Below are 26993 nucleotides of genomic sequence, written 5' to 3'. Positions count from 1 at the left end.
ACTTATTACAGTAGATTTCCAACTGGTTGTCCCACCTCCAATCTGTCCCCTCTCAGATTCATCTACCACTCTGTTGCTAGAGTAACTTAATGTAAAATTGATTCTGTGTCATTCTCCTGCTTAACAGTGGCTCCCAATGACCTATGAGATAAAGTTTAAGAATCTTTGCATGGCATTATAGTCCCTCTGCAGTCTGACCTGTATGTTGTCCATCTCCTCTCCTACTCCTCATCATCTTTATCCTTACAGTCTAATAATAATCGTCTTGTGGTACTCCACACCTCACCCCCTTTTTGGTAAATCAAACTGTGTCATGCTCAATCCTTTGCTCCTACTATTTATTCCTTTGTCTTGAATGTTCTATCCCCTGTTATTTACTTTGTAACTTCTCACCTTTTAAAATCTAATTCAGGGGCGCCTAGGTGGCTCAGTGGATTAAGCCGCTGCCTTCGGCTCAGGTCATGATCTCAGTGTCCTGGGATCGAGCCCCGCATCGGGCTCTCTGCTCAGCAGGGAGCCTGCTTCCCCCTCTGTCTCTGCCTGCCTCTCTGCCTACTTGTGATCTCTCTCTCTGTCAAATTAAATAAAATCTTTAAAAAAAAAAATCTACTTCAGGTATCCTTTAATCCACTATTAATAACCCTAACTTCCCTCCCTGACCTATTCTGGGCTGAGCTAAGTGAGTGAATTACTCCATTATCAGAGCACACTGCGTATATCACTATATTGACTACATGATATTATCAGCACCTACTTGGATGTTTGTCTACCTCTGAGGCTAAACATCCTCAAAGGATCTAGACTGTGTCTTATTCATTCTGATAACCTCTTTCATCAACACAGAGTCTAAGAAAATAAACACTCAATAAATGTTTGTGGAATGAATGAAACAGTGCTATATTTCAGCAGGGAAAGATTTGTAGAATGAACAAAAGATGAAAGTTGGACTCTATCACTTCTTTCTGCCCTCTAGTTCTTAGGATGTACATATTCACTCTTCTCCAGAGATAGCTGGATTGGTTAGCAAAGGTTTTGTTATTTTCTGGAGGTTTTACCTTGGATTAATAACTTCCGGTGAAGTGGTGGGTTCTCACCTACATCTGCGTTCTCAGCATTTCCTCAACACAAGACTATAGATCATCCAATCCTTAAGATATGGAGGATAATCAAGTTATTTTGAGTTTCCAATTCATACTTCTTCCTGCCTCAGGCTTTATGCCTTCTGGCCTATTTTACTAATTTTGTAGATGGCTATCTTAGCTTCTGCTATTTATGGTACCTTTGTATGATCCACCTAAGACTACCTTTTGCCTTGTAGTGGTTCTGGTTAAGATAACTTATAAACTATGAATGATTTATATATGTCTCACTTTGTTAGTAGTTGCTTCATCTTTCAGTATTGTGTAATTCATTTTAAATTCAGAGGCATACTCTGGGGCTACATACAGTTTTATTCTCTGCTAGGTATTAATGGTGGCTGTGTAGTCCAGTATCTTCCTTAAGTGTATTATATGTATTCATTTTGGCAAGTCTCTAAAGTTATAATTTGCCAAAAGTTTCATTGAGTAACTATTTCTTAAAGTTAAACTAAGTAAATTCAATGAAGAGTTATTTGACTGTTCATGAAAATCTTCATTGTGCAGATGCTAAGTAATCCTCATAATACACCTGGACTTTTGACCAATTCTAGATAGGCTTCTTAGATCTAAAATCTTTACTTTGTCTTTAAGTGACTGAAAAGAGTAATAATTTCCTTGCAAAAATTTCAATATAATAAAATAGCATTACTCCTTTCAAACTGCTGAAGGATTTAATTTTATCATCTTAAATATTTGCTAGGCTTCACCCAGATAGTGGTTTTGCCTTCTTGATGGATGAAGTAATTTTTTATATGAGTTCTAAAAAGATTAAGATTGAAATACATATACTGTTCTGTAAATAATTATTATTTATGCTAACTAGAAGCAATGAGAAGTAGTTCTATTGAAATGGCCAGAATATGAGTATACTAAATGTATACTAAAATGGCCAGAATATGAGTACAAACTACATCATTGCTAAAGCAGAGCATTATTGGCTGATGCTGTACTATTTTTCAGAAAAGGCAGAACCCATCCAGAGTTCTCTTTTCTCAGCTAAATGCCAGCCATTAAATATTTTCTTAATTGTTGCCTTTTATTTATTTATTTATTTATTTATTTATTTATTTTAAGATTTTATTTTTTTATTTGACAGAGATCACAAGCAGGAGAGAGATGCAGGCAGAGAGAGAGAGGAGGAAGCAGGCTCCCCGCTGAAGCAGAGAGCCTGATGTGGGGCTCGATCCCAGGACCGCGGGACCATGACCTGAGCCGAAAGCAGAGGCTTAACCCACTGAGCCACCCAGGTGCCCCAGTTGTTGCCTTTTAAAATATGTTTCTTCTTAAAGCCAGCAGAAGGGGGAAAGTATAAAGATTAGAGGAGAAATAAATAATACAGAAACAAAAAAACCAGGAGGCACCTGGGTGGCTCAGTCAATTAAGCATCTGCCTTCAGCTCAGGTCATGATCCCAGGGTCCTGGGATCAAGCCCTACATTGGGCTCACTGCCTAGTGGGGAGTCTTCTTCTCCCTCCCATTCTCCCTCTGTGCTCTCTCTCAAATAAATAAATAAAATTTTTTTAAAAAGTAGAAACAAAAAAACCCAGTAGAACAGATCAATGAAACCAGGAGCTGGTTCTTTGAAGGAATTAATCAAATTGAAAACCCCCTAGTCACTCTTACCAAAAAGAAGCGAGAAAGAGCCCAAATAAAATCACAAATGAGAGAGGAGAAATAACCATCACCACAGAAAGGTAAACAATTGTAAGAGAACATTATGAAAAATTATATGCTAACAATTTGGGTAATCTGGAAGAAATGGGTAAATTCCTAGAAACATATAAATTACCAAATCTGAAACAGGAAGAAATAGAAAACTTGAGGAGACCCATAACCAGCAAGGAAATTGAAGCAGTAATCAACAATCTCCCAACAAAAGTCCAGGATCAGATGGATTCCCAGGGGAGTTCTACCTATTCTTCTCAAACTGTTCCAAAAAATAGAAATGGAATGAAAACTTTCAGACTCATTCTGTGAGGCCAGAATTACCCTGATTTCAAAACAAGACAAAGACTCCATTAAAAAAGAACTATAGGCCAATATCTCTGATGAATGTGGATGCAAAAATTCTCAACAAAATACTAGCAAATCAAATCCAACAGTACATTAAAAGAATCATTCCCCATGATCAAGTGGGATTTATTCCTGGGTTGCCAGGGTGGTTCAATATTTGCAAATCAATCAACATGATACACCACATTAATAAAAGAAAAGAACCATATGATCCTCTCAATAGATGGAGAAAAAGCATTTGACAAAGTATAGCATCCATTCTTAATAAAAACTCAACAAAGTAGAGATAGAGAGAACATAATTTAACATCCTAAAAGCCATATATGAAAGACAGTTAATTTCGCGCTTAATAGGGGAAAACTGAGAGCTTTTCCTCTACAGTCAGGAACAAGACAGGTATGTCCACTCTCACCATTGTTATTTAACATAGTGGTAGAAGTCCTAACCTCAACAATCAGAAAATAAAAGCATCCAAATTGGCAAGGAAGGTGACATGATACTCTATACAGGAAACCCAAAAGGAGGGCCTGTCTGGCTCAGTCAGAAGAACATAGGTCTTTTGATTTGGGGGTTGTGAGTTTGAGCCCCTGTTTACTTAAAAAAATAAGATCTTAAAAAAACAACCAAGAAAATCCCAAAAGACTCCACTAAAAAAATTGCTATACCTGATAACATGAATTCAGTAAAGTAACAAGATGCGAAATCACCGTACAGAAATCTATTGCCTTTCTGTGCACCAGTAATGAAGCAGCAGAAAGGATAAACCATGGCATTGCTCCCATTTATAATTGCACCAAAAACCATGATACCTAGGAATAAACCTAACCAAAGAGTTAGGAAATCTGTACTCTGAAAACTATAACACACATAGGAAAGAACTTGAAGATGACACAAAGAATGAAGGAACATTCCATGCTCATGGATTGGAAGAAGAAATATTGTTAAAAGGTCTATACTACCCAAAGCAATCTACACTTATAATGCAATCCCTCTCAAAATACCACCTGCGTTTTTCACAGAGTTAGAATAAACAATCCTAAAACTTGTATGGAACCAGAAAAGACCCTGAATAGCCAAAGCAGTCTTGAAAAAGAAAAGCAAAGCTGGAGGCATCACAGTTCTGGATCAAGTGATACTACAAAGCTGTAGTGATCGAGACAGTATGGTACTGGCAGAAAGACAGATACATCAGTGGAACAAAACAGAGAACCCAGAAGTGGACCCATAACTATATGGTTCAACTAATCTTCAACAAAGCACGTAAGATTATCCAATGGGAAAAAAGACATTCTCTTTGAATGGTGTTGGGAAAACTGGACAGGAATATGCAGAAGAATGAAACTGGATTGCTTTCCTACACCCTACCCAAAAATAAATTCAAAATAGATGAAAAGACTTAAATGTGAGATAGGAAACCATCAAAATCCTAGAGAGGAACGTAGGCAGTAACCTCTTGGACACTGGCTATAGTAACTTCTTACTAGATATGTCTCCTGAGACAAGGGAAACAAAAGCAAAAATGAACTATTGCAATTTCACAAGATAAAAAGCTTCTGCACAGTGAAGGAAAGAATCAACAAAACTAAAAGGCAACTTTCAGAATGGGAGAAGATATTTCCAAATGACATATCTGATAAAAGGTTAGTATCCAAAGTTTGTAAAGAACTTAATCAACTCAACAACCCTAAAAATAAGTAATCCAGTTAAGATACGGACAGAAGAAATGAATAGACATTTTTCCAAAGAAGATATAAAGCTGGCTAACAAACACATGAAAAGATTCTCAACATCACTCATCATCGGGGAAATACATATCAAAACTAACATGAGATACCACCTCACACCTGTCAGAATGGCTTAAATTAACAACACAGGAAACAACAGATTGGCAAAGATGCAGAGAAAGGGGAACTCTTTTGCACCATTGATAGGAATGCAGAGTGGTACAGCTACTCTGGAAAATAGTATGGAGGTTCCTCAGAAAGTTAAAAATAGAACTACTCTATGATCCAGCAATTGCACTACTAGGTATTTACCCAAAGGATACCAAAACATTGATTCGAATGGGCACATGAATCCCAATGTTTAGAGCAGCATTATCAACAGTAGCCAAATTATGGAAAGAGCCCAAAAATGTGTCAAATGGGTGATGGGTATTAAGGAGTTGACTTGTTCAGATGAGCACTGGGTGTTGTATATAAATGATGAATCACCAAATTGTATACCTGAAACTAATATTACAATGTATGCTAACTGGAATTTAAATAAAAACTTGAAAAAATATTGCTCTGAATGAGAAAGAGTAAGTAATGGAAAAAAACACTATTGTTGTGGGTAAAGAAAAAAAATAGTCGTCTGTATTATAACACAGGATATCCTTTAAATAAGGATCCTTTTACCTCAAGGTTTATTTGTGACATATAGCTAAGTAATTTGTTTTTGTGATTGTTGACTTAGGATTTTTTTATTCTCACCTACATATTAATACTTGAGACTTTATATAGTCTCATATTGAAGCTTCCTCAAAGTAGGTATTGTTTCTTGGTCTACTTATATCAGATCCTTTATTTATTCTTCACTATATTACATTAAATAGAAGAATGTTACTGTTTTTTTTTTAAGATTTTATTTATTTATTTGACAGAGAGAAATCACAAGTAGATGGAGAGGCAGGCAGAGAGAGAGAGGGAAGCAGGCTCCCTGCTGAGCAGAGAGCCCGATGCGGGACTCGATCCCAGGACCCTAGGATCATTAAAACATGACAAAACCTTTTATGGAGTAGGAACACAAAATAAGTGATCGGTCTTCTATGCAAAATTCTAAAACCTTTTGAAACTGACTTGGTTCTCAGCTTTACCCAGTGCTGGCTTAGGTTTAGGCTTTCTCTAGTCCGTTCAGTTAGTTGCTACTTGTCCATCTACTTACAGCTTTTGAAATTTTATTTCTGTTATTTTCTTTTTTAATTTTCATTTTTCCTGGGAATTTTACCTTTAAAAAATTTTTTTACTATAGTTTTAATTGAGTTTGGTGAGGATTAGAACTAATTGTGCATATTCAATTTGCCATCTTTTAAGAAATTATCAATTTCATATACCTAACTTACTCAGAATTTCTAGAGTTTTAATCACCTGAATGTGCTTTATTTTATAGGTGGTGTGTGTGTGTGTGTGTGTGACTTTGACCATTCTCATGCTTTCATTAACTGTACAATTAACCTTACCAGGTAGGAGGTTATCCCTTCCTGTTTTTTAAAAATCTTTTTCCTTGGGGATGCCTGGGTGGCTCATTCAGTTAGGCATCTGCCTTCGGCTCGGGTCATGATCTCAGGGTCCTGGGATTGAGTCCCGCATTGGGCTCTCTGCTTGGTGGGGTGCCTGGCTTCCTCCTCTCTCTGCCTGCCTCTCTGCCTACTTGTGCTCTCTCTGTGTCAAATAAATAAATAAAATCTTTAAAAAAAAATCTTTTTCCTTGAACTAGTTATTTTAAAGACTAGTTAATTTATTTTTTAAAATTTGTGCTTTTGATATAAAAATCTGGTATGTACTTAATTTGAAAATTTCAAGCGAAGAAAAGTGTATAAAGTCAAGTCATCTCCTTTCTCCTCATGGTCATCCCAGTGTTGAGTCATCCCAGCCTTTCAAATTATTTACAATTCGATGTCTTTATAGACTTTTAGATTTGTTCTGTACATACATAAGCATATGTATTTTAAGATGGAGTAATCTATAATTCCTCTGAGGTTGAATCTTTCATTTAACACCATATTTAATGTACCTTCTTCCATATGAGGATGTATACTTCATTCTAGGAAGTATAGCATAGTGGTCAGTATCAGGGTTTTAAAGCCAGGCCAAGAATGGTGCCTGGCACGTATTTATTACTCCCAACAACTGTTAGCTACCATCATCATCTTTGTTAGTGTTATGGTTAAATAGTATATTCACTGTATCCACATTGACATTTAAGTGGTTTCTATATTTTCACTACCAAGAATACTGATGCAGTAAATAACCTTGTTGCATACATGTTTTTTAACTTGAATATTTCTATAGGTAAATTTCTAGAAATGAAATTATAAATAGAATGTTACTTAAGTTTATAATTTTTATTATTTTTGCAAATTTCTTTCAGAAAAAGTTGTGCCATTTTATACATCCAACAGCAGTATGTGAAAGTTCTTCCTCACCAGTTATTTATAAATTTATTAGTTTTTGTCAGTCAAGAGAATACACACTTTTTAAAATTTAAATTCAATTAACATATAATGTTATTGGTTTCAGAGGTAGGGATCAGAGAATATACACTTCGACTGTTCACTGTTCCTTAAGGCCTGCATTTGTAGTACTACTATGATCCACAAGGTGGGACTGATTTTCTGAATGTCTACTTACACAGATCAGGCTTAACCAATAGAGTTGAGAATGTAGTCACATTATTTAAAAAAAAAAATCTTTTATTTATTTATTTTTAAAGATTTTATTTATTTATTTGACAGACAGATCACAAGTAGAGAAGCAGGCAGAGAGAAAGGAAGGGAAGCAGGCTCCCCTCAGAGCAGAGAGCCCAATGTGGGGCTTGATCCCAGGACCCTGAGATCATGACCTGAGCTGAAGGCAGACTTTAGCCCAGTGAGCCAACCAGGCGCCCCAAAATCTTTTATTTTTAAGCACTTGTCTCTCAAGAAGATTTGGGGGCATTATAGCTCACTAAAAATTATTCCTTCATTTTTAGAGTACAGTATCTTTCCAAAGATGGATAAGATTGTAAAACCAAATATGTTGTTATTGGTATAGCATATCAGACATTTAAAAATCTAACTACTACAATGTGATAAATATGTATCATGATAGAAATATATATGAAGTGCTATAGAATAATTGTATTACTGTCCTAAACTCTGTATAAAGTCTTTGCAATTTACTCTATAATTTATATGCTTCTTTGAAGGGTAATAAAAATATAAAATTTTTTCTTTGGTTTGTCTATAGACTACTTTTTTCGTAGTCAGGGTTCTATGGCCTAGTTTAGAAGCTTTCATTCTCTGCATATGTCAGGTAATTTGGAATTTATAAAGACAGGATAGTTTTATTAAAGAGTACAGGTCTGCAACCAGAATGTCTGGATTCAGAGCTGAGCTGTGCTATTTTACTGGCTGATTTTGGAATACTATTTGACTTTTTTTATATACCTTAGTTTCTTCATTTTTATTTTCTATTTTTTAGTTAATTCATTTTTATTTATTTTTATTTTTTAAAGATTTATTTATTTATTAGAGAGCGAGAATACACATGTGTGAGTAGGGGAGGGGCAGAGGAAGAGAAAGAATCTCAAGCAGGCTCCATGCTTAGTGCAGAGCCGGACTTGGGGCTCAAACTCACGACCCTGAGATCATGACCTGAGCCAGAATAAGAGCCAGCTGCTCAACTGACTGAGCCACTGCGATGCCACTAGTTTTTTCATTTTTGAAATGGAGATGATAACAGTACCTTCTTTCTACTTAGAGTCACTGTGCAGATTGGATGAAAGAGGTTTTGTGTGTGTGTGAGAGAGACTGAGAATAGCATACCATTATAATAGTGCATATAGTATTAGTTATTAGCTGTTATTATTAATGGTTTTAATTTATAAACTGAAACTTGAATAACTTTCCTGGGGATTTCCCCAAAACATATTTTGAAAAGTATTTTCCCCAGGATATTTAAGTTAATCGATTCAGTTTCCAAGTGATTTATATTCTGGTATCTGAGATGCCAAATGGCATTTACACATTGCCATTCTATAGGGATTCAATATACATTCAGTGAAGAAGAAGGAATCATTGCTTATTGTTCAATTTGAAGATTTGTTAAGCTATATTTTGTATTTTTTCATTAGAATGATGGTATTTCCAGATCAAGTGCATAAGCACCATCTGTAACAAATTCTGGGGCTCCACTTCAGACCTATTGAGTGTGAAATGCTAGGGATAGGGTTTAGCAATTTGTGTTTCAGCAACCCCTCCTGATGATTCTGATACATGCAAAGTTTATAACCACTGCTTTAGGAAATAATCAAGAAGTTATGTTGTATTTAGTACATTCCAAGGACTATTTTTTTTACCATCCGGTTTTATTGACATTACTCTGTTAAAACAATTTTTTTTTAATATATATGATTTTTATTTATTTATTTATTAAAGACATTATTTATTTATTTGGCAGACAGAGATCACAAGTAGACAGAGAGGCAGGCAGAGAGAGAGAGAGGAAGGGAAGCAGGCTCCCTGCTGAGCAGAGAGCCCAATGCTGGGCTCAGTCCCAGGACCTGGGATCATGACCTGAGCCGAAGGCAGAGGCTTTAACCCACTGAGCCACCCAGGCGCCCCTATTTATTTATTTGACAGAGACAAACAGGTGAAGTAGCAGGTAGAGGGAGTGGGAAAAGCAGGCTCCCTACTAAGCAAGGAGCCCAGTGGGGACTCGATCCCAGGACCCTGGGAGCATGACCTGAACCAAAAGCAGTTCCTTAACCAACTAAGCCATCCAGTTGCCCCAAATCAAATGTCTTCATGGTCCTTTTTCTTTTGTTTATATAGTGAGGCTTTTAGCAATAATTTAACTTTTGCATATTTGGAGAATTTTTATTATATATTTTTAAAGTGCCTCTAGTGTGTAGAAATAGAATTATCAGACTTGGTCTGCATAGCTGTAAAGAAACTCGCCTGCCAAAATTTAAAACATTTTGCAGAGAATGTATGGTTGATAAGTTGGAAGAATCCTGAAGCCAAAAGTTAGTTTAAAACATTAAACTTAGAGACACGTGGGTGGCTCAGACAGTTAAGCTTCTGCCTTCAGCTCAGATCATGATGCCAGGGTCCTAAGATTGAGTCCTGCATCTGGCTCCTTGCTTAGCAGGGAACTTGCTTCCCCTCTGCCTGCTGCTCCCCCTGCATGTGTGTGCATTCTCTCTCTCTGACAAATAAATAAATAACCTTTAAAAAGATAAAACATTAAACTTATATGGACTCATTTAAACATAGCAGTTTGGTGGTATTTGACATGCTAGTTTATTACTTACTGCTCTAATGACAGGTGGAGAGTAGGTGGGAGAGAGAAACTGAATATAAAAAGATGGAATATAATAGGAACCCTAAAGTAATTAAAATCGAAGTAAGAAAGGGAAGGAGAAAGTACCCTGGCTTACTGAAATATGTGAAAATGTTAGCAGAGATTTAAACAACAACTCAGTATTAATTAATGTGATATAGCCTCCAAAACAGCTGAAATTCTAGATTGCATTAACAGAAAATGAACATATAGACTGTGGGAAGTGATAGTTTTGAATCCTTAATTTCTTGGCATTCTTTCTTTCCCTTTCCCTTTTCCTTTCCTCTTTCTTTCCTTCCTTCTTTCTTTCTTCCTTTTCTTTCTTTCTTTCTTTCTTTCTTTCTTTCTTTCTTTCCCTTATCTCTCTTCCTCCATCGCTCCCTCCCTCCCCTTCCCTCACGCCCTTTCTTTCTTTCTTTCTTTCCTTCTCTTTCTCTTTTTCCAGTAGGGGGAGAGGGCAGAGGGAGGGAGAGAATCTTAAAAGACTCCATGGCCAGCCCAGAGCCTAGTCTTATGACCCAGAGATCATGACCTGAGCCGAAATCAAGAGTTGGATGCTTAACTGACTGAGCCACCCAGACAACCCTTGGCATTATACTTCAGAAGGGATAAAGAAGAACTGGAACTCACTAAGAGCAGATTGAGCAGAATGGCAGAGACTAAAAAAACCATGCCACATAAAGAACATTCAAAGGTACTGAACACTCAAAGGCCCTGGGGGAACTTAGCTTGCCTCAGAAGGACCCCAAGTGCTAGAGAGGAAGGAATTTGGACATGCAGAAGTCCTATGGGGTTTTATTCTTGGCCCACTTCTCTGATTTTATTTTCTTTTTGCTGCTCTTTCACCTCCAAAATCAGTAGACTGGTCAATTTGGGGGGCTTGAGGGCAAAAGAGTCATTAGCTTATAGCTTGTTATATATTAATCAAGATAGCAGGTGGGAGAAAAATGGTACTCAGACCTTCTCAAGTGGCAGAACTTCTCAATATAAAATTCAAGATAGCTCTGTAAGGCTAGAATCAAGGAAACATTGGATGGGGGAGAAGTAAAAGTCAGATGAGCTGGCTGTGAGGACAGAGGCGGCTGTGGTGTGCTACTCAGCCCCATGGGAGTACAAGAAGAACGTTATCTCCCTTACTCCACTAGCTTTCTATGGCAGAGAGCATCAGAAAACAATGATAATCCTCTGTACAGTATTCCAAGTCTTTTGTAATAGTCCATACCCATTTCTTAATTTGGGGTGCTTGTAGTATAAATGTCTTGAAGGCCAAGGTCTTCATCTCCGTAATTCCTTCGTTACCTATTAGAGTGCCTTGCTGATACAGTATTTTCTACATAAGAACCTTCTGAAGTCTTTCAACTATCTGCTTATTATAGGACTTCATACATACCTCATTTAGAACACTTAACGTTCCATTGTAGCTTTTGGTTTTGTACATCTAATAATTTGTAAGCCCTTCTAGGATAGAGTTAACGATCTTTTTTTTTTTTAAGATTTTATTTATTTATTTGACAGAGGTCACAAGTAGGTAGAAATGCAGGCAGAGATGGAGGGGGAAGCAGGCTCCCTGCTGAGCAGAGCACCCGATGTGGGGCACAATCCCAGGACCCTGGGATCATGACCTGAGCCAAAGGCAGAGGCTTTAACCCACTGAGCCACCCAGGCGCCCTGAGTTATAACTATCTTGCTCATTTTTATGTCCCCAGCACCTGCTATAGTATCTGGCATGTAGTAGGCATTCAGTAAATTTGGAATAAATAAATAAATAAAGGTAGAACTATAATTACATCAAATGTTAAGAATTTGAGGACAGCCCTAAAATAACCCTTATTTGCCAAAGTGCCCTTTTCCTTCTCCTTTGGTCTCTTTACTCTGATTACTTTGGACTCTTTTTTGCTTGCCTGCTTTTGTACCTCCAGTGTGACATATTGATCCCCATTATATGATCTTGTCCTCTCCTATGATAGTAGGATGTTATTAGTCTTAGACTTAGTAATAACTCCTTTATTTTACCCTGTCTTAGGACTGTCTGTATCTGTACGTTGCTTCTCATGGGCAGCTCAGTTAAGAATCCTCCAACTGAGAAATCACAAAATAGAGGAGTTCACTAGTTGCCTGATCTCCTTTCTTCTTAGCAGCAGTGATTTGGGAAGAAGTTTTATGAAGCTTGGGAATCTACAAAGATATATGGGATCTCTGTCCTGTCTAATCCAGCTGGCCAGCTATGTAACTGGAGACACTGACCAGATATGTCCTCTAGCTCAGTCTGATGACAGTTAAGAACATGGATTTGAGAAGAAAAGAAGGTTTCTGACTTGGATGATAAGTGTGTGGCCAAAGACTTCCAAACATAATAGGGAATGCAGAGGGGTGCAGACTTTGAGAGGGAAGACTGATGAGTTTAATTATGAATATACTGTTAGGATATCCTGAAAGATACCCACATGAATGTGTCTAGTAAGCAGTTGGATAAAATAGTCAGAAAATTAGGGAAAAGGTCAGTTTGAGAGTTTTTAAACCAAAAGAATGAGTGGAATTTTTTTGGATGTAAGGTAGTATTAGAAGTCAAGTAAAAGCAGAAGCCAGAATTTAAATGTTAAAGAAAGGGAAAGCCACGAAGAGAAGACCTAAAGAATGATCTGAGGGTAAGAAAAACCAAAGAAGTTCCCGCCCCAAAGACAGAAAAACATAAGGAAAAAAACTGAAAAGAAAGAAGAATGTATCAATAGTGTCAGATATTGCAGACTGAAGTAAGAACTGGGAATTGTCTCCTTGGATTTGGTAAGTAAGGAGTCATATAATCTTATTGAGAGAAATTGCTTTGGGATTGCAGAATGAGAACCTCACCTCAGTGTCTTGACGTCTGATAGCAAGATGAGGAACTTTTAAAAGCATGTATAGAAGATTTTTTAAGTTTATAAGAAAAAAGATAAGATGATAGGTAAATTTTTCTAAAGCCTATGGTGTAGGCCTTGCTCCTAATCCCTTAATGCCTAACCAATCTCTGAAGAGTGGGACTTCTCAGACAACCATGACTTTTTTAGAAACCCAGGATATTAAAAAAGAAGAAGAAAGAAAGAAAGCTAGGATATGGCAGGTTCAGTAGAAACTAGCTTTTCTGCTACTTCACTTATGTTGTATAACATTTCCATGCATATTACCCTCTTATGGAGGGTAATCCAGCTCTAATTCTTTGTTTCCTTCTCAAAAACCATTGCCATAAAGTGAGCAAACAGTGACATAGTTTTAATTTGTCTATAATCTATTTTTTAAAAAACTTAATCATATACAAATTTGTTATTAGTAATAAAGTCCATGTCTCCATGTTATTTGAGGCTCTACCCTAACTATCTCCCCTTAATCTTCCTAACTTTACTCTCGCCAGTGTTTGAAAAAATTGCATAGGAGTTTATACAGAACATGGGCTGACCATTGCTTTTTAACCTCTGCCCTGTAACTTTTGGTTCTCCTGGTTTTGTTTTTGTTTTTGTTTTTAACCCTTAAAGCTCTTCTTTTTTTTTTTTTTAAGATTTTTTTTTTATTTATTTATTTGACAGACAGAGATCACAAGTAGGCAGAGAGGCAGGCAGAGAGAGAGAGGGAAGCAGGCTCCCTGCTGAGCAGAGAGCCCGATGCGGGACTTGATCCCAGGACCCTGAGATCATGACCTGAGCCGAAGGCAGCGGCTTAATCCACTGAGCCACCCAGGCACCCCCTTAAAGCTCTTCTAAATGCCATTTTCTTATCAGGAACTGCCTTAGGAATCTGAACTCTATTGTTCTTTCCATCCTTACTGGGCATCATCTTAATAAGTTTCCTTAATTTTTCCCAGAATGCTAAAAATTGACTGATTTGGATAAATTACAGATTGGTGCAAGCACAAATTTATTCTGCTTTCTCTACCTGGACCCTGAGAACACAGGGCTGCAGCTGTCTCACTAGTCTAGGGAAGTAGTAGTGTCCTTCCAAAACTCAGTTTTTGTTACACTGAAAATCCTTTTGTTGTAAAATTATCATGATCCACCTCTGTTAATGGCTCCTTTATGCTGCTAAAGTGTCCATTTTCGTTCATTTGTCAGGATCTTGGGTTTTTGCCCTTTTAAACATGTCTTTCACATATATTAAAGGCAACATGTCCAAACCTGTTGTAAGCAATTTGTTCCTAAACTTGCTTCTCTTTTCACTTAATAATACCACCATGTCTTCCGTTGTCCAAGACAGAAACCTGTGAGTTACACAAAATCTATTTACTCTGGTTCTTAAATGACTGGATTGAAAATATAATTTCCATCCTGTTTGCCATTGCTCTGCTCCAGGAAACCTTCATCTTTTACCTGCATTACTGTGACAGCCTCCTAACAGATCATATTGCCTCCAATATTACTTGCCTTTTATTCACTCAACCAGAAATATTTTTCAGAAATGCAGATTGATCATTTTATTCCCCTGATTTAAGTTCTTTGGTAGTTTTACCATTTTCCTTAGATGGAAGTACAAACTTTTATGTGTCTTATAAAGTCTCTTATCATTTGTCTCCTCTTTATGCCACTTGTTCACTTCACATTCTCTGACTCAGCCATACCACTCTTTGACTTCTTTGTGCTACTATATTCATCCTCACTTTTGGGTTTCTCTACTTGAATTGCTTTGACTTTGAACCTCTTCTTCTCTGTTTCAGCCAGGTAACTCCTATTCATTTATTCTTTATAATGAAGCTTAGGTATTACTTCGTTAGAGAAAATTTCTGGAAATTCCTTAACTAGATAAATTGTCTTTGCTCTGCTTTTATAGCACCTTTTTTCATATGGTAGCACTAAGGCCATTCTAATTGCTTATTCAGTCTTTATAGACTTTAAGGTCTGTGAGGGAGGTTACTTAGCTATTTTGCCTGCCCTTGTGAGTTATTCAAAGATGGAATGAACTTTTAGGGGTGCTTATGTTTCCCATTACCAGAAGTGTTCATGTGCAGGTTGAGTATGTCCAAGTTAGGACCAAAATAGAGAACCATTGGGAAGTCTTTTAAGTTCTTTCCAGTCAGGAGATTGTTTTTTCTAAATTATCAAATATACATATATAGTTGTTTTAAAAGATTCTATGTTAATTAAAAAATTTTCACCGAATTAAAAATTTTGAATATTCAATAACTACTGGTATATAGAAAACCTAATTACATTTAGAGCACTGTGTCTGGAGTTTTTGAAATTGATGTTATATTTTGTATCTCTTGTAGGCGAAATGAATCAGAAGTACAAGGAACTAAAAAAACGAGAGGAAAATATGGACAGTAAGTGACCTTACTGATAGGAAAATATTCTGATATCTGTTCATGTATACAAAATCAGAGATTTCATTTTGGGAAGATACAATGGCTGATAGTAAGTGCAGAAGTGTGGACATTCAAAGTATTTGCCTTGAAGAATTAATAAATATCTAGCATAGTTTAGGGATGGGTAGAAAATTTTTAAAAGGTTTTGTACATTTGTGTGTATATGAGTATTTTTGTTCTACAGTTGGGTTCTAAGGCTAGTACTTATATTTATTGTTTGTACAGAGACCACTTACTAATTGAGTGTTGAATGTTCTCTTAACTGCTTCACTGTATTCATCCTTAGTATCTTTTGCCCTTTTATTTTTAGCTTTTCATAATACTTCCCTCTCATTATTTATCAGCCTTCACCTCAGATCTTGCTACTTGGTTCTGTTACTGACTGTAACTTTAGAAGCCTTGCAGCTGCTCATTTACTTTTTAAAAATCTTAACTTTCTAAGTAGATCTTCACTTAATTGCGTTGTATCTATAATATAGATAAATTTTTAAAAATTTATTATTATATTATCTGTTACCTGGTTTCCTTTGCTAATAATCATTTTGGTAGAATCTGAAGTTTTATTGGTCCGATGTCAATTGTTACCTTCATAGAAGCATGCCATAACGTAGAAATTGCCAACTCTGATTTAACAATATTCTAAGATTTCTTTAAATCTCAGCAAGTACCAAAAATTATCTCAAAGTAATTAGTTGTTTTGTGCTAATAGTAAAGTTATTGTAACTGTAAGTTTTATTTTTTGAAAGAGCCATAGAAATACCTTAAGAATATAAAAAAGTAAATTATATAATGATTCTATATTAGACAAGGGAAAGGAAGATTTCTTAGAATATTTGTAATGTGAATAAATTATTTAGTCGAGATTAATACAGCATTTTAAGGAAAATACTCATTTTCAGATGAAATAAGTAATTAGCAACTATTTTCCTTATTAAAATTTGTGGCTAGTTATAAGTATGAATAATTATATCAAGGAGAGCCTATGTAAAAATGGATTTTTTTGTGTTCTTCTATATATCAGCTGTTACCTCTGAGCCTGAATTTATACCTTTTAGCTTATTTGTATTAAGATCGTAACTGTTAAGCTTTAGAAGCTTGAGAATATGTAGAAATATTCTTACTGAGTAATTTAATTACCTGTGGTTAATAAAAGATTAAATATAGTCATAATGTAAAATTTGCTTTGAATTTCTAAAAAGTACTGTTAAGACCTATAGATCAGAATTTATATAGTGTTAACTATATTAACAGTAGCTTATCATATTTTGAATCTGCAGCTTTTATTGAGACGTTTGATGAAACTAAGAATCAGGAGCTGGAAAGGAAGGCACAGATAGAAGCCAACATTGTTGCACTTTTGGAGCACTGTAGTAGAGTGAGTACCATGTGCCTGTCTTAGTGTCCTCATTATTTTTGCTGTGATTACCTTTCCAAATATAGCTCAAAAAATGCAGTGGTGTACTATTACATCTGTTAATTTAATCTGTTTCCTTTACACTCCCTTGCTTATTTTTTTAAGCTATTAATTTGTTTATTTCTAGCAAAATTCAGCTAAGGATGATAGGGGAAAGGATGATATATGTATAATGTCAATTTTCAGTAAGCAAGGGACCAATTCAAAGTAATTATTATGATTTTCTTCTATTGTTAATGTATCTGAACTTGGATAAGTAATGTTTGCACAGAAACTTCAAAATCTGGATGTTATAATGGAAAATGATACATTTTTACATAGTCATTTGTATTATGAATAGAAGTGATTCTTGTAAGAATCTATAAGAGTATAGTTTATCAAGGAGTATCTTGATTCATAAAAAATGTTTATTGAACGGTTACTAATGAGTGCTAGAACAGAAGGAAAAATGCACAATCTCTTAAGTATTCTGTGTCTGAAGACTCCAAGCAGTTCTTAAAATAGTATATTTGAATTTCTTCTACAGTGAGATCAAATTCAGAATTATTTCTTTTACATTAGCTTTAATTTAGTCTCTCCTTATTGCAAAAACCTGACTTTGAATCTCACTATATTCTTCTAAGCAGACATAAAACATATATGATAAATGATGTATTTCAAAAAAGGATACTGACTCAGAACATCTAGTTGGTTAGCAGTGTTTTCCAAGAGTTTTCTTGGGGAAGCAAATCAGTGGAATTTTTTCCCATTTTTATTTCTCTACAAATATAGAATCTAAATCGTATGAAACAGATCTCGTCTATCACCAATCAAGAGCTGAAAATGATGCAGGATGATCTCAATTTTAAATCTACTGAAATGCAGAAATCACAAAGTACAGCTAGGAATTTGACTTCAGGTGAGAAAACATAGATTTTAATATCTTTTTTTTTCTGTAACAAATTGAAACTTTAAAACTTTAATGTTATTTTATTTGATATTTTAGAAAGGCTGATAGAGTAATTTATGATTGCTTATTTATAGCCTCAGAATTTTGTGTGACTTTTCACATCAACTTAATAGTATTTCATTGGGATATTCTGATCCATTTTTAACATTTATTGAATGCTTGCTCTATGCCTTTGCTATAATGTAGGTACACAGAGATTTTTAAAAAAAAAAAAAATGCGGTCTCTTTCCTCAAGGAACTTTGAGCTTGGTGGAATAATGACAAATAACTAAAATATAATGAAACAGTACATGATAGAAGGATAAAGAGCAACAGAATTATACTGTGTTCATATCCATCCCAGTCTTGGGTAATTAGGAGAGGAATCCTCGAGGAAGTAATATTTTAGTATATGTGCTGCCGAAGTGAGCACGAGGAAGTAATATTTTAATTATAATTAGTTTCAGCCATTATAACTGACATGATACTAGAATGCCAGCTACATATATAATTTAAATTTCCTAGTAGGTAGGTTATAAAAGTAAACAGGTGGATTTTAATATTTTATTCAATCAGTTTATCCAAGAGATTACTGTTTAAGCTTGTAATCAGTACAAAAATGAGATTTTGCAGTTACAGGTCATCTGGATGGCTCAGTTGGTTAAGCATCTGCCTTCAGCTCAGGTCATGATCCCAGAGTCCTGGGATTGAACCTCACATCAGGCTCCCTGCTCAGTGAGAAGCCTGCTTCTCCCTCTGCCTCTGTTCTTCCCCCTCTTCCTCTGCTTGTGCATTCTCCCTCTCTCTCTCTCTCTCTGTCAAATAAATAAAATAAATAAATAAATAAGTTAAAAAAAAAGTTACAGTCCATCTCAGCTTGAGAGTAGACATAGTCAAGTGTTCAAAAACTGTATGTGGCTAGTGGCTCTCATTTCGTCCTTGCAGATAGAGATTAAAAACAAATACACAAAATTGAGCTTAAAGAGTTCAAGATAGTGTGTCAGCTACACTCAAAAGAAAAAAAGAGTTTAGGATAAAGTCAGAATTTAGAATCTTTGTTTCTTGAACTGATGGTTTCTAACTATGAGTGTTTTTTTATGCTGGTATGTGGTGATTTTGAATTAGTCATTTTTTTTTCCCTACTTGGAATTACACTGGCAGTTAGTGAAATTATAAGGAACAAGGAATTAATATTTGCTAACTTAAAAATGTTGAGATTCTTGATTTGGAATAATGAATCCACAGTGTTTATTTATTTGGAATCCCAAAATCTAAAATGCTCCTGGCAGCAAAACCTGTCCTGACCTGAACTGACATGAGGCTACTTATAGTCTTAATTATCCTACCTAATGTGACTGTTCATCATTTTTACTGCAGAAATAGTTAAATACTTGATGACAGGGTGGTGCCTTAAACCCTGCTGTGGGAGTTACAATATATGTGCTATATTATTTTTCTAAAATCTGAAAAATTCTGCATTCTAAAATGCAATAACCTGGGAGTTTTATATAAAGATTATAGACCTACAAATATATGCTGAATGTTATTAATATACAGTTGAATTTAGATTGATGATATAGGTGGACAATAGTTATTTTACACATTTAAGTATATTTTATCTGCCCAGATTTTCTTGTATCTAGAACTCACCATAAGAAGTCTATACTATTCTTGTTCACCTTTCAGAGAAGATGAATTTTACATTCCCACTTGTGAATTGCCTCCCTTTTGGCTCTTGCATTTATAATTAGAAATCACCTGATTTTCTTAGTGTACTGTTTCTTAATAGGGCAATATTATTCCCACAGGGACAAAATTAATTCTTGGGGGGAGAGTAAAAAATATCTTAGTTATAATGGTTTGTGAACCCTCAAAAGGGTCACTGTACATAAACAGATATATATCTGTAATATATCTGTAATAATAAAGTTTCATGGGAGGGTGGTGATTAGGAAAAAATAGTCTACAAAAGACTCCTTTGGGAGGACAGTGATGGGGTAAAAAGAGATTGTGAAACACTAGTGTATTGCATGAGTAAAGAGGCAAGGAATCTGTCAGCAATAGTTTTTATTTATATTTTTGGAAAGGAAACTCCAGGGAATAAACAAATGCACTGATGGCAGAATATTTCAGAAACATTTCCCCATGTCAAAGTGGTTCCTTCTGAGATTTTGCTACTATGTACACACTGCTTAGTAAACTTTGCAACTTCATAGCATATCAGAAGGAACTAGTCTGCATCCTCTTCCTGTCTCTTCCCTTGGAGAAGTTTTTAACTTTTCAAGGGAACCTGCTGTTAAAGGAAGATAAACTTTACCCTATACCAACCAACCATTTTCTTTTTTTCTCTGGAAAAGCAGTTTGTATAACTCCTAAATGTATGTCCCTAATATATCTTCAAATTAAACTTTTAGTTAGAGTTCAATAATATTTCCACCTAACAGTCAAAATATATAAGCTATATGCATTTTCTTTTTAGAGCATTGAAACACCATAAGCTTCAGTGACTTTGATTTAGCACTTTGATTTTCATTTTAACTGTTTTCAACACTAGTTGAGATACGAATCCAACAAAACAAAACCCACTCAACATTTAAGTCCATATATCTGTATGAATTTTAAGACTCTTAAGGGGTCAAAAGGAAACGCTCAAGTTTAATTATACCAATTTCAATTTTGTTGGGAAAAACTTCCTTTCTTAAACCACTGTTTTTTGAAGCCTTAAACAATTTGATATTTTATGCTCTATGATAATTGTTATACCTGGAGAATCATTCAGTTTTGAACATATTTTTACTATATTACCTTCCACCTATATTTTGATTCATAAGGTTTCAGAGGTTGAAGAAGAAAGTTTAATATCTTTGTATTTGATTTTCTCATTAGGGAGTCTATATAGATAATAAACCTCAGTTTCAAGTAGAATTTGCTAAATTTTATGAGAAGAAGCCTACTTAATGCCTCCCACATAGAGGGAGACATCATGGTAAAAGTGCAGTAAAGTGCCAAAATCCACACGCAAACTCTATTCAGATCCTAATCTGACCAGTGAACTGTGTAAGCATTTGGGTAAACTTCAGGGGACCTAGGAAAAAGCAGCAGTTAGAAGTTGAAAGAGTTGAGTACAGAGATTTTATATACTGACTGCTACAAAGGAGAAGAGTTTAGGGTTTAAGTTCAGCAAAGTTTATTACTTGTTTAGTATAAATCAACACTTCTCAGAGGAGCACAGTTTAATCCAGAATCTCTACTACATATCATTTAAAGTTTCAATTATACTATAAAAATTTATAGGAAAATGTGAGTCAAGGGGAAAAACAGTTAATAAACATTGAACCCAAGATAATCCAGGTGTTGAATGAACAGAAGACTTTAAATGTTTAGGAACATTTTTAAGGGTTTAAAGGAAAATAAAATCATAACAAGTGAACCAATGGAGAATCCCACAGAAAGAGAAAAATTATAAAAAGAACCAAGTGGAAATTTTAGCATTGGAAATATACCTAAGATGAAAAATTCACTGAATGACCTTATATGAAGGTTGAAGACAGCAGAAAAAGAGTCAGTGAACTTGAGGATCAATAGAATAATATAATCTGGAGAAGAAATAAGAATGAACAGAACCTAAGTGATCTGTGGGACGGTTTCAGGCCATCTGACACGTATATAATTGGAGTCTCAGAAGGAGTGGAGGGACAGAGAATGGGGGAGAAAAGATAGTTGAAATATTAATGGCTGAAAATTTCCCAAATGTGATGAAAAACCAAGTTTTACAGATCTAAGAAGCTCATTGAACCCCAAACATGATTGGTATAAAAATCCTTTACGTAAGCCCATTGTAGTTAAAGTGCAAAAATGCAACATAAAGAAAAAACAATGAAAAATGCCAGAAAAAAATAATACATATATACAGGGAATAATACATCCCACTATAAGATTAAATTTTATGTTATTTTATTTTTAAAATCTTTCACCCCTAAATCTCTAAGTAATAAAAGGAAGATGTTCACATTTGTCTTAATACTCTGAAATACCACCATACTTTTCTGAGGCTATTTATATCTCTACTTTAAAATAGAGGTAAAATGAAAGCAAAGTGCTCAGAGATGAAAATGTTTCCCTACATGCCTCTATATACAAACAAATAACTCTTTGGGGTGTTATTATTACTGTCGTACCTAGTCCAGGGAACATAGAGAGGAAACCAATTTAGGCAGGTTTGAATTCAGATATCTTCATCTGGATGTGCATGATATATATATTTCAGTTCCATTTTAGTTTGCTAAAATTACATTTTACTTTGATAGCTGTAAGAAAAGCAAAACAGAATGATGCCTGGGGAAGCATGAATAGCAAAATTGAGCAAGTGTTACTACTGTACCTCTTCTCATAGCTCATTGTTACTCTTTGAAGCATCTTTCTGGATCATTAACATTTGCTGTTTTAAAAGTAAACCTTTCATAAACATGATAATATCACTCAGCACCAAAGCCTGACTGGCTGTGTGACCTTGGGCAAATTACCTTTCTAATGGGGTGCCTGGGTGGCTCAGTCAATTAAGCATCTGCCTTCAGCTCAGGTCATGATGCCAGGGTCCTGGGATCAAACCTCACATCAGGCTCTCTGCTCAGTGAGGAGCCTGCTTCTCCCTCTTCCTCTGCCTGACTCTCTCTTTTCTCTTTCTATCAAATAAATGAATAAAATCTTTTTTAAAAATACCTTTCTAAGCCTCAGTTTCATCATATAACATTTACCTCCTAAGGCTATTAAGAAAAGTAGAAAAGATAACATAAGACCCATCATATTTCAGCTATTCAATAATATTAGTTCCCTCCATTACTTTTCTTTCACCTTAAAAAAGAACTTTTTGGGGCACCTGGGCGGCTCTGCCTGTTAAACATTCGCCTTAGGCTTGGGTCGTGATCCCAGGGTTCTGGAATCAAGCCCTGTGTTGGGCTCTCTGCTCAGCAGGGAGTCTACTTCTCCTTCTCCCTCTGTGCTCTCATTCTTTCGCTCTCCCTCAAGTAAATAAAATCTTTTTGAAAAATTAAAAAATAAAGTTAGTACCACAATATTAAGAAGTCTCTGAAATATAGAAGGTAGATATTGTGTAATTCTATCAGAACAGAATATTTTTTAAAATATTGTTTTCTTGTTATTTGTACTCATTGTAGAGGATTTAGTAGATACAGAAAAAGATGAATAAGAAAATTTAAAATACAGTCTATCAAGAGTTTGTGATTATTAATTTTGGTATTTACAGTCCTTTTTTTCTTTTTATTAAGCTTTTTAATTCCAGTATAGTTAACATACAGTATTATATTAGTTTCAGGTGTGGAATATAGTGATTCATCAGTTCTATAGATTATTCAGTGCTCATCACAGTAAGTGTACTCTTTAATCTCCCATCATGTATTCAACCCATCCCCCAACCCACGTCCCCTCTGGTAACCATCAGTTTGTTCTCTATAGCTAAGAGTCTGTTTCTTGCTTTGTCTCTTTCTTTCTTCTTTTTTTCACTTGGCTCATTTGTTTCCTTTCTTAAATTTCACATATGAGTGAAATCATATTATATTTGTCATTCTCTGACTGACTGATTTCACTTAGCTGTATGCTCTGTAGCTGCATACATGTTGCAAATGATGAGATTTCATTCTTTTTTATAGCTGGATAATATTCCATATATATATGTGTATGTGTGTGTGTGTGTGTATATATATATATATATATATACCACATCTTTATCCATTCATCTACCTATGGACACTTGGGCTGATTCCATTTTTTGGCTATTGTAAATGCTGCAGTAAACATAGGGATGCATGTATCTCTTTGAATTAATGTTTTTGTATTTGGTGGGGTGAATACCTAGTAGTGTGATTACTGGATTATAGGGTAGTTCTGTTCTTAACTTTCTGAGGACCCTCCATGCTGTATGCCACAGTGGATGCGCCAGTTTGCTTTTCCACCCATAGTGCACAAGGGTTCCTTTTTCTCCACATCCTCACCAACACTTGTTTCTTACATTTTTTTATTTTAACCATTCTAACAGGTGTGAGGTGATATCTCATTGTAGTTTTTGCATTTCTCTGATGATGAGTGATGTTGAATATCTTTTCATGTGTCTGTTGATCACCTATATGTCTTCTTTGGAGAAATGTCTGTTCATGTCTTCTGCCCATTTTTAATTAGATTATTTGAGTGGTTTTGGTGTTGAGTTGTGTCAGTTCTTTATTTATTTTGAATACTAATCCTTTAGCAGATATGTTATTTGCCAATATCTTCTCTATTTTTTTTTTTTTTTTTGCTTTTTTCCCCATCTTGGAAAAAAAAGAAAATGCCTCTCTAGAGTATTCTCTGCCCAACTATCATCCTTCCTTTCAGAGGTTTCACATCCAGATTTTTAAAAGCCTTCCTTTCCCTCTCGGTCCCATTTTTTTCAATGAAATCTTTTCTCAGGAAATATGTCAAGGTTTTCCTGGACGGTAAATGCAACTTGTATTTTGCAGTCTTTTTGTTTGAAATCTCTAAGTAGTAGTCTTCATTACAAATCATTCCTTTATTCTTGAAATGTCTTTTCATTATCATTTGTGATTTTGCTTTTATTTCTTTGGTCATTTCTTATTCTCCCTTATGGGATCTTTCATGTAAATTTATTCTTTAAAAATTTTTTATTCTTGGGGCGCCTGGGTGGCTCAGTGGGTTAAAGCCTCTGCCTTCGGCTCAGGTCATGATCTCAGGATCCTGGGATCGAGCCCCACATCAGGCTGTCTGCTCAGCCCGAAGCCTGCTTCCTCCTCTCTCTCTCTGCCTGCCTCTCTGCCTACTTGTGATCTGTGAAATAAATAAGTAAATAAAATCTTTAAAAAAAAAATTTTTTTTTTTATTCTTATAGGTTCTGTCATGAATCCTTTTCTCTTGATGATTTTAGCCATTCCCATAGCTTCAGGTGCTTTCTCTATGTTGATGACTTCAAAATCTCTATCTTCAAATTTCTCTCAGGGCTTCAGACCCATTTATATCTATACATGGGCATGTTTACTATTTGGGTGCTTCTGAGGTAACTCGAACAGCATATCCTAAGTTCACTTGAATCCTTCATCTCTTTACCTCCTACAAACAAAAGTTGATACCTCCCTCTGGCTTTCCTAATATCTACACCTTTACTCAAGTTGGAAATGGGACTCTGCAATGACTCCTCTTCTCAACCATTGTTTTCAGTCAGTTCCCTAATATCTCTTGAGTCCGTCTACATCTCTCCATTTTTTTCCTCATTTATGTCCATGTGAAGTAACTTGAGATTTCACATAAATAGTTGTCTTCCATTGGAATATAAGTTCTATCAAGATAGGGATTCTCATATGTTTTGTTCCTTGCTATATCCCCTATTCCTAGAAGTTTGCCTGGCACATAGAAAGCACTTAATCAGTATTGCCTAATGAAAAAATAATCCCCAAAGTAACTATACTAGTCTAAGATTTATTATGTAGATCACTGAATCAACATTTAACTGGTCTTCCTGGACCAGTTAATGCTTTTCCAATTAATTGCCCACATTGAAACCAGAGTGAACTTTCTAAAATTTAATTATGCCATACTCTGATTTAAAATCCATCAATTACTTTTCATAGCCCTCAGGATAAAGTTCCAACTCCCTATTTTATTTTAAAAAGCACTTCATGAACTGAAATCCATCCCACTTTGAAGTTTGGGTTCTAGTCATATTGAACTTCTGTTATTGGCACATATGTACCATGCTTTTTTACCTCTAGACTTTGCACATTTTGATTGTGTTCTCTGGAGCACATTTACTTTTTCCTTGCTTTGGTTGATTGCTAATCCTTAAGGCCTTAAGTTAAAAGGCATGTCTTTAAAGAGCTCTCTTGGCAAGTACCACATGTTCTCATGGCTCTCTTTATTACTATTTTCATAGTAGTTATCTAGCTTATTGTAAATGCTCATTTAATTTCCTAGTTCTACCTCTAGAATATAGCTCCTTGAACAAAAACAGTTTCTCTGTTTTCTTAGCATCTAGCACATAGTAGATGCTCCACACTTTATTTTTTTTTAAAGATTTTATTTATTTATTTGACAGAGAGCACACTTTAAAACAAAGTATGAGACACAGATACACTTACTCTTTCACATACACATCTATACAGTCCACATTATTCAGGGTTGTGAATTTGCCTACTCTAGCATAATTAATTTGTAACCCCGAAATCAGTACTTTTAGCACTTTTACAGTCATTTGTGGATATGTGCAGAGTCAAAAATGTGAATTGCCTGACATAACGTTCCCATGAAGGTCAAATAAGGCAACACTGTCTTCTAATATTTTTTCCATTAACATATAATGTATTATTTGCCCCAGGAGTACAGGTCTGTGAATCATTAGGCTTATACATTTCACAGCACTCACCATAGCACATACCCTCCCCAATGTCCATAACCCAGCCACCCTATCCCTACTCCCCCAACCCCAGCAACCCTCAGTTTGTTTCATGAGATTAAGAGTCACTTATGGTTTGTCTCCCTCCCAATCCCATCTTGTTTCATTTTTTCCTTCTCTACCCCCAAGATCCCCCACCCTGCCTCTCAAATTCCTCATATCAGAGAGATCATATGATAATTGTCTTTCTCTGATTGACTTATTTCGCTCAGCATAATACCTTCTAGTTCCATCCTTGTTGTTGCAAATGGCAAGATTTTGTTTCTTTTGAGGGCTACATAGTATTCCATTGTATACATATACCACGTCTCCTTTATCCATTCATCTGTTGATGGACATCTAGGTTATTTCCATAGTATGGCTATTGTGGACATTGCTGCTATAAACATTCGGGTGCACGTGTTGCTTCAGATCACTACATTGTATCTTTAGGTTAAATACCCAGCAATACTCTTTTTGTTTTAGTCCTCACACTATTAATAATTATCCTTTATGTCACAAAGTTAGTGCCACTTTTCCTCACATTTTTGTACTTTTTGTTCTCAATTTTGCTATATAAAATGGCTCCCAAGCATAAGCTGAAGTGTTGGCTTGTGTTCCTAACCCCAAGAAGCTGCATTGTGCCTTATAGAGAAA

General features: G+C 35.4%; 1 protein-coding gene across 3 annotated transcripts in view; it reads left to right on the top strand.

Moving 5' to 3' along the window:
- IFT74 (intraflagellar transport 74) overlaps positions 1-26993 on the top strand; it is an 86267-nt gene that overhangs the window by 49863 nt on the left and 9411 nt on the right. For all 3 annotated transcript variants that reach the window (XM_032306280.1, XM_032306278.1, XM_032306279.1), the window contains exons 14-16: positions 15468-15521; positions 16841-16938; positions 17749-17875. In XM_032306280.1, coding sequence (XP_032162171.1) covers positions 15468-15521; positions 16841-16938; positions 17749-17875 — 279 coding nt within the window. The remainder of the gene's footprint in view (positions 1-15467; positions 15522-16840; positions 16939-17748; positions 17876-26993) is intronic.

Source organism: Mustela erminea, chromosome 12 (assembly GCF_009829155.1).
Source record: "Mustela erminea isolate mMusErm1 chromosome 12, mMusErm1.Pri, whole genome shotgun sequence".
In the NCBI taxonomy this organism is placed as follows: domain Eukaryota; kingdom Metazoa; phylum Chordata; class Mammalia; order Carnivora; family Mustelidae; genus Mustela; species Mustela erminea.
This window is presented reverse-complemented; position numbering and strand designations above follow the sequence as displayed.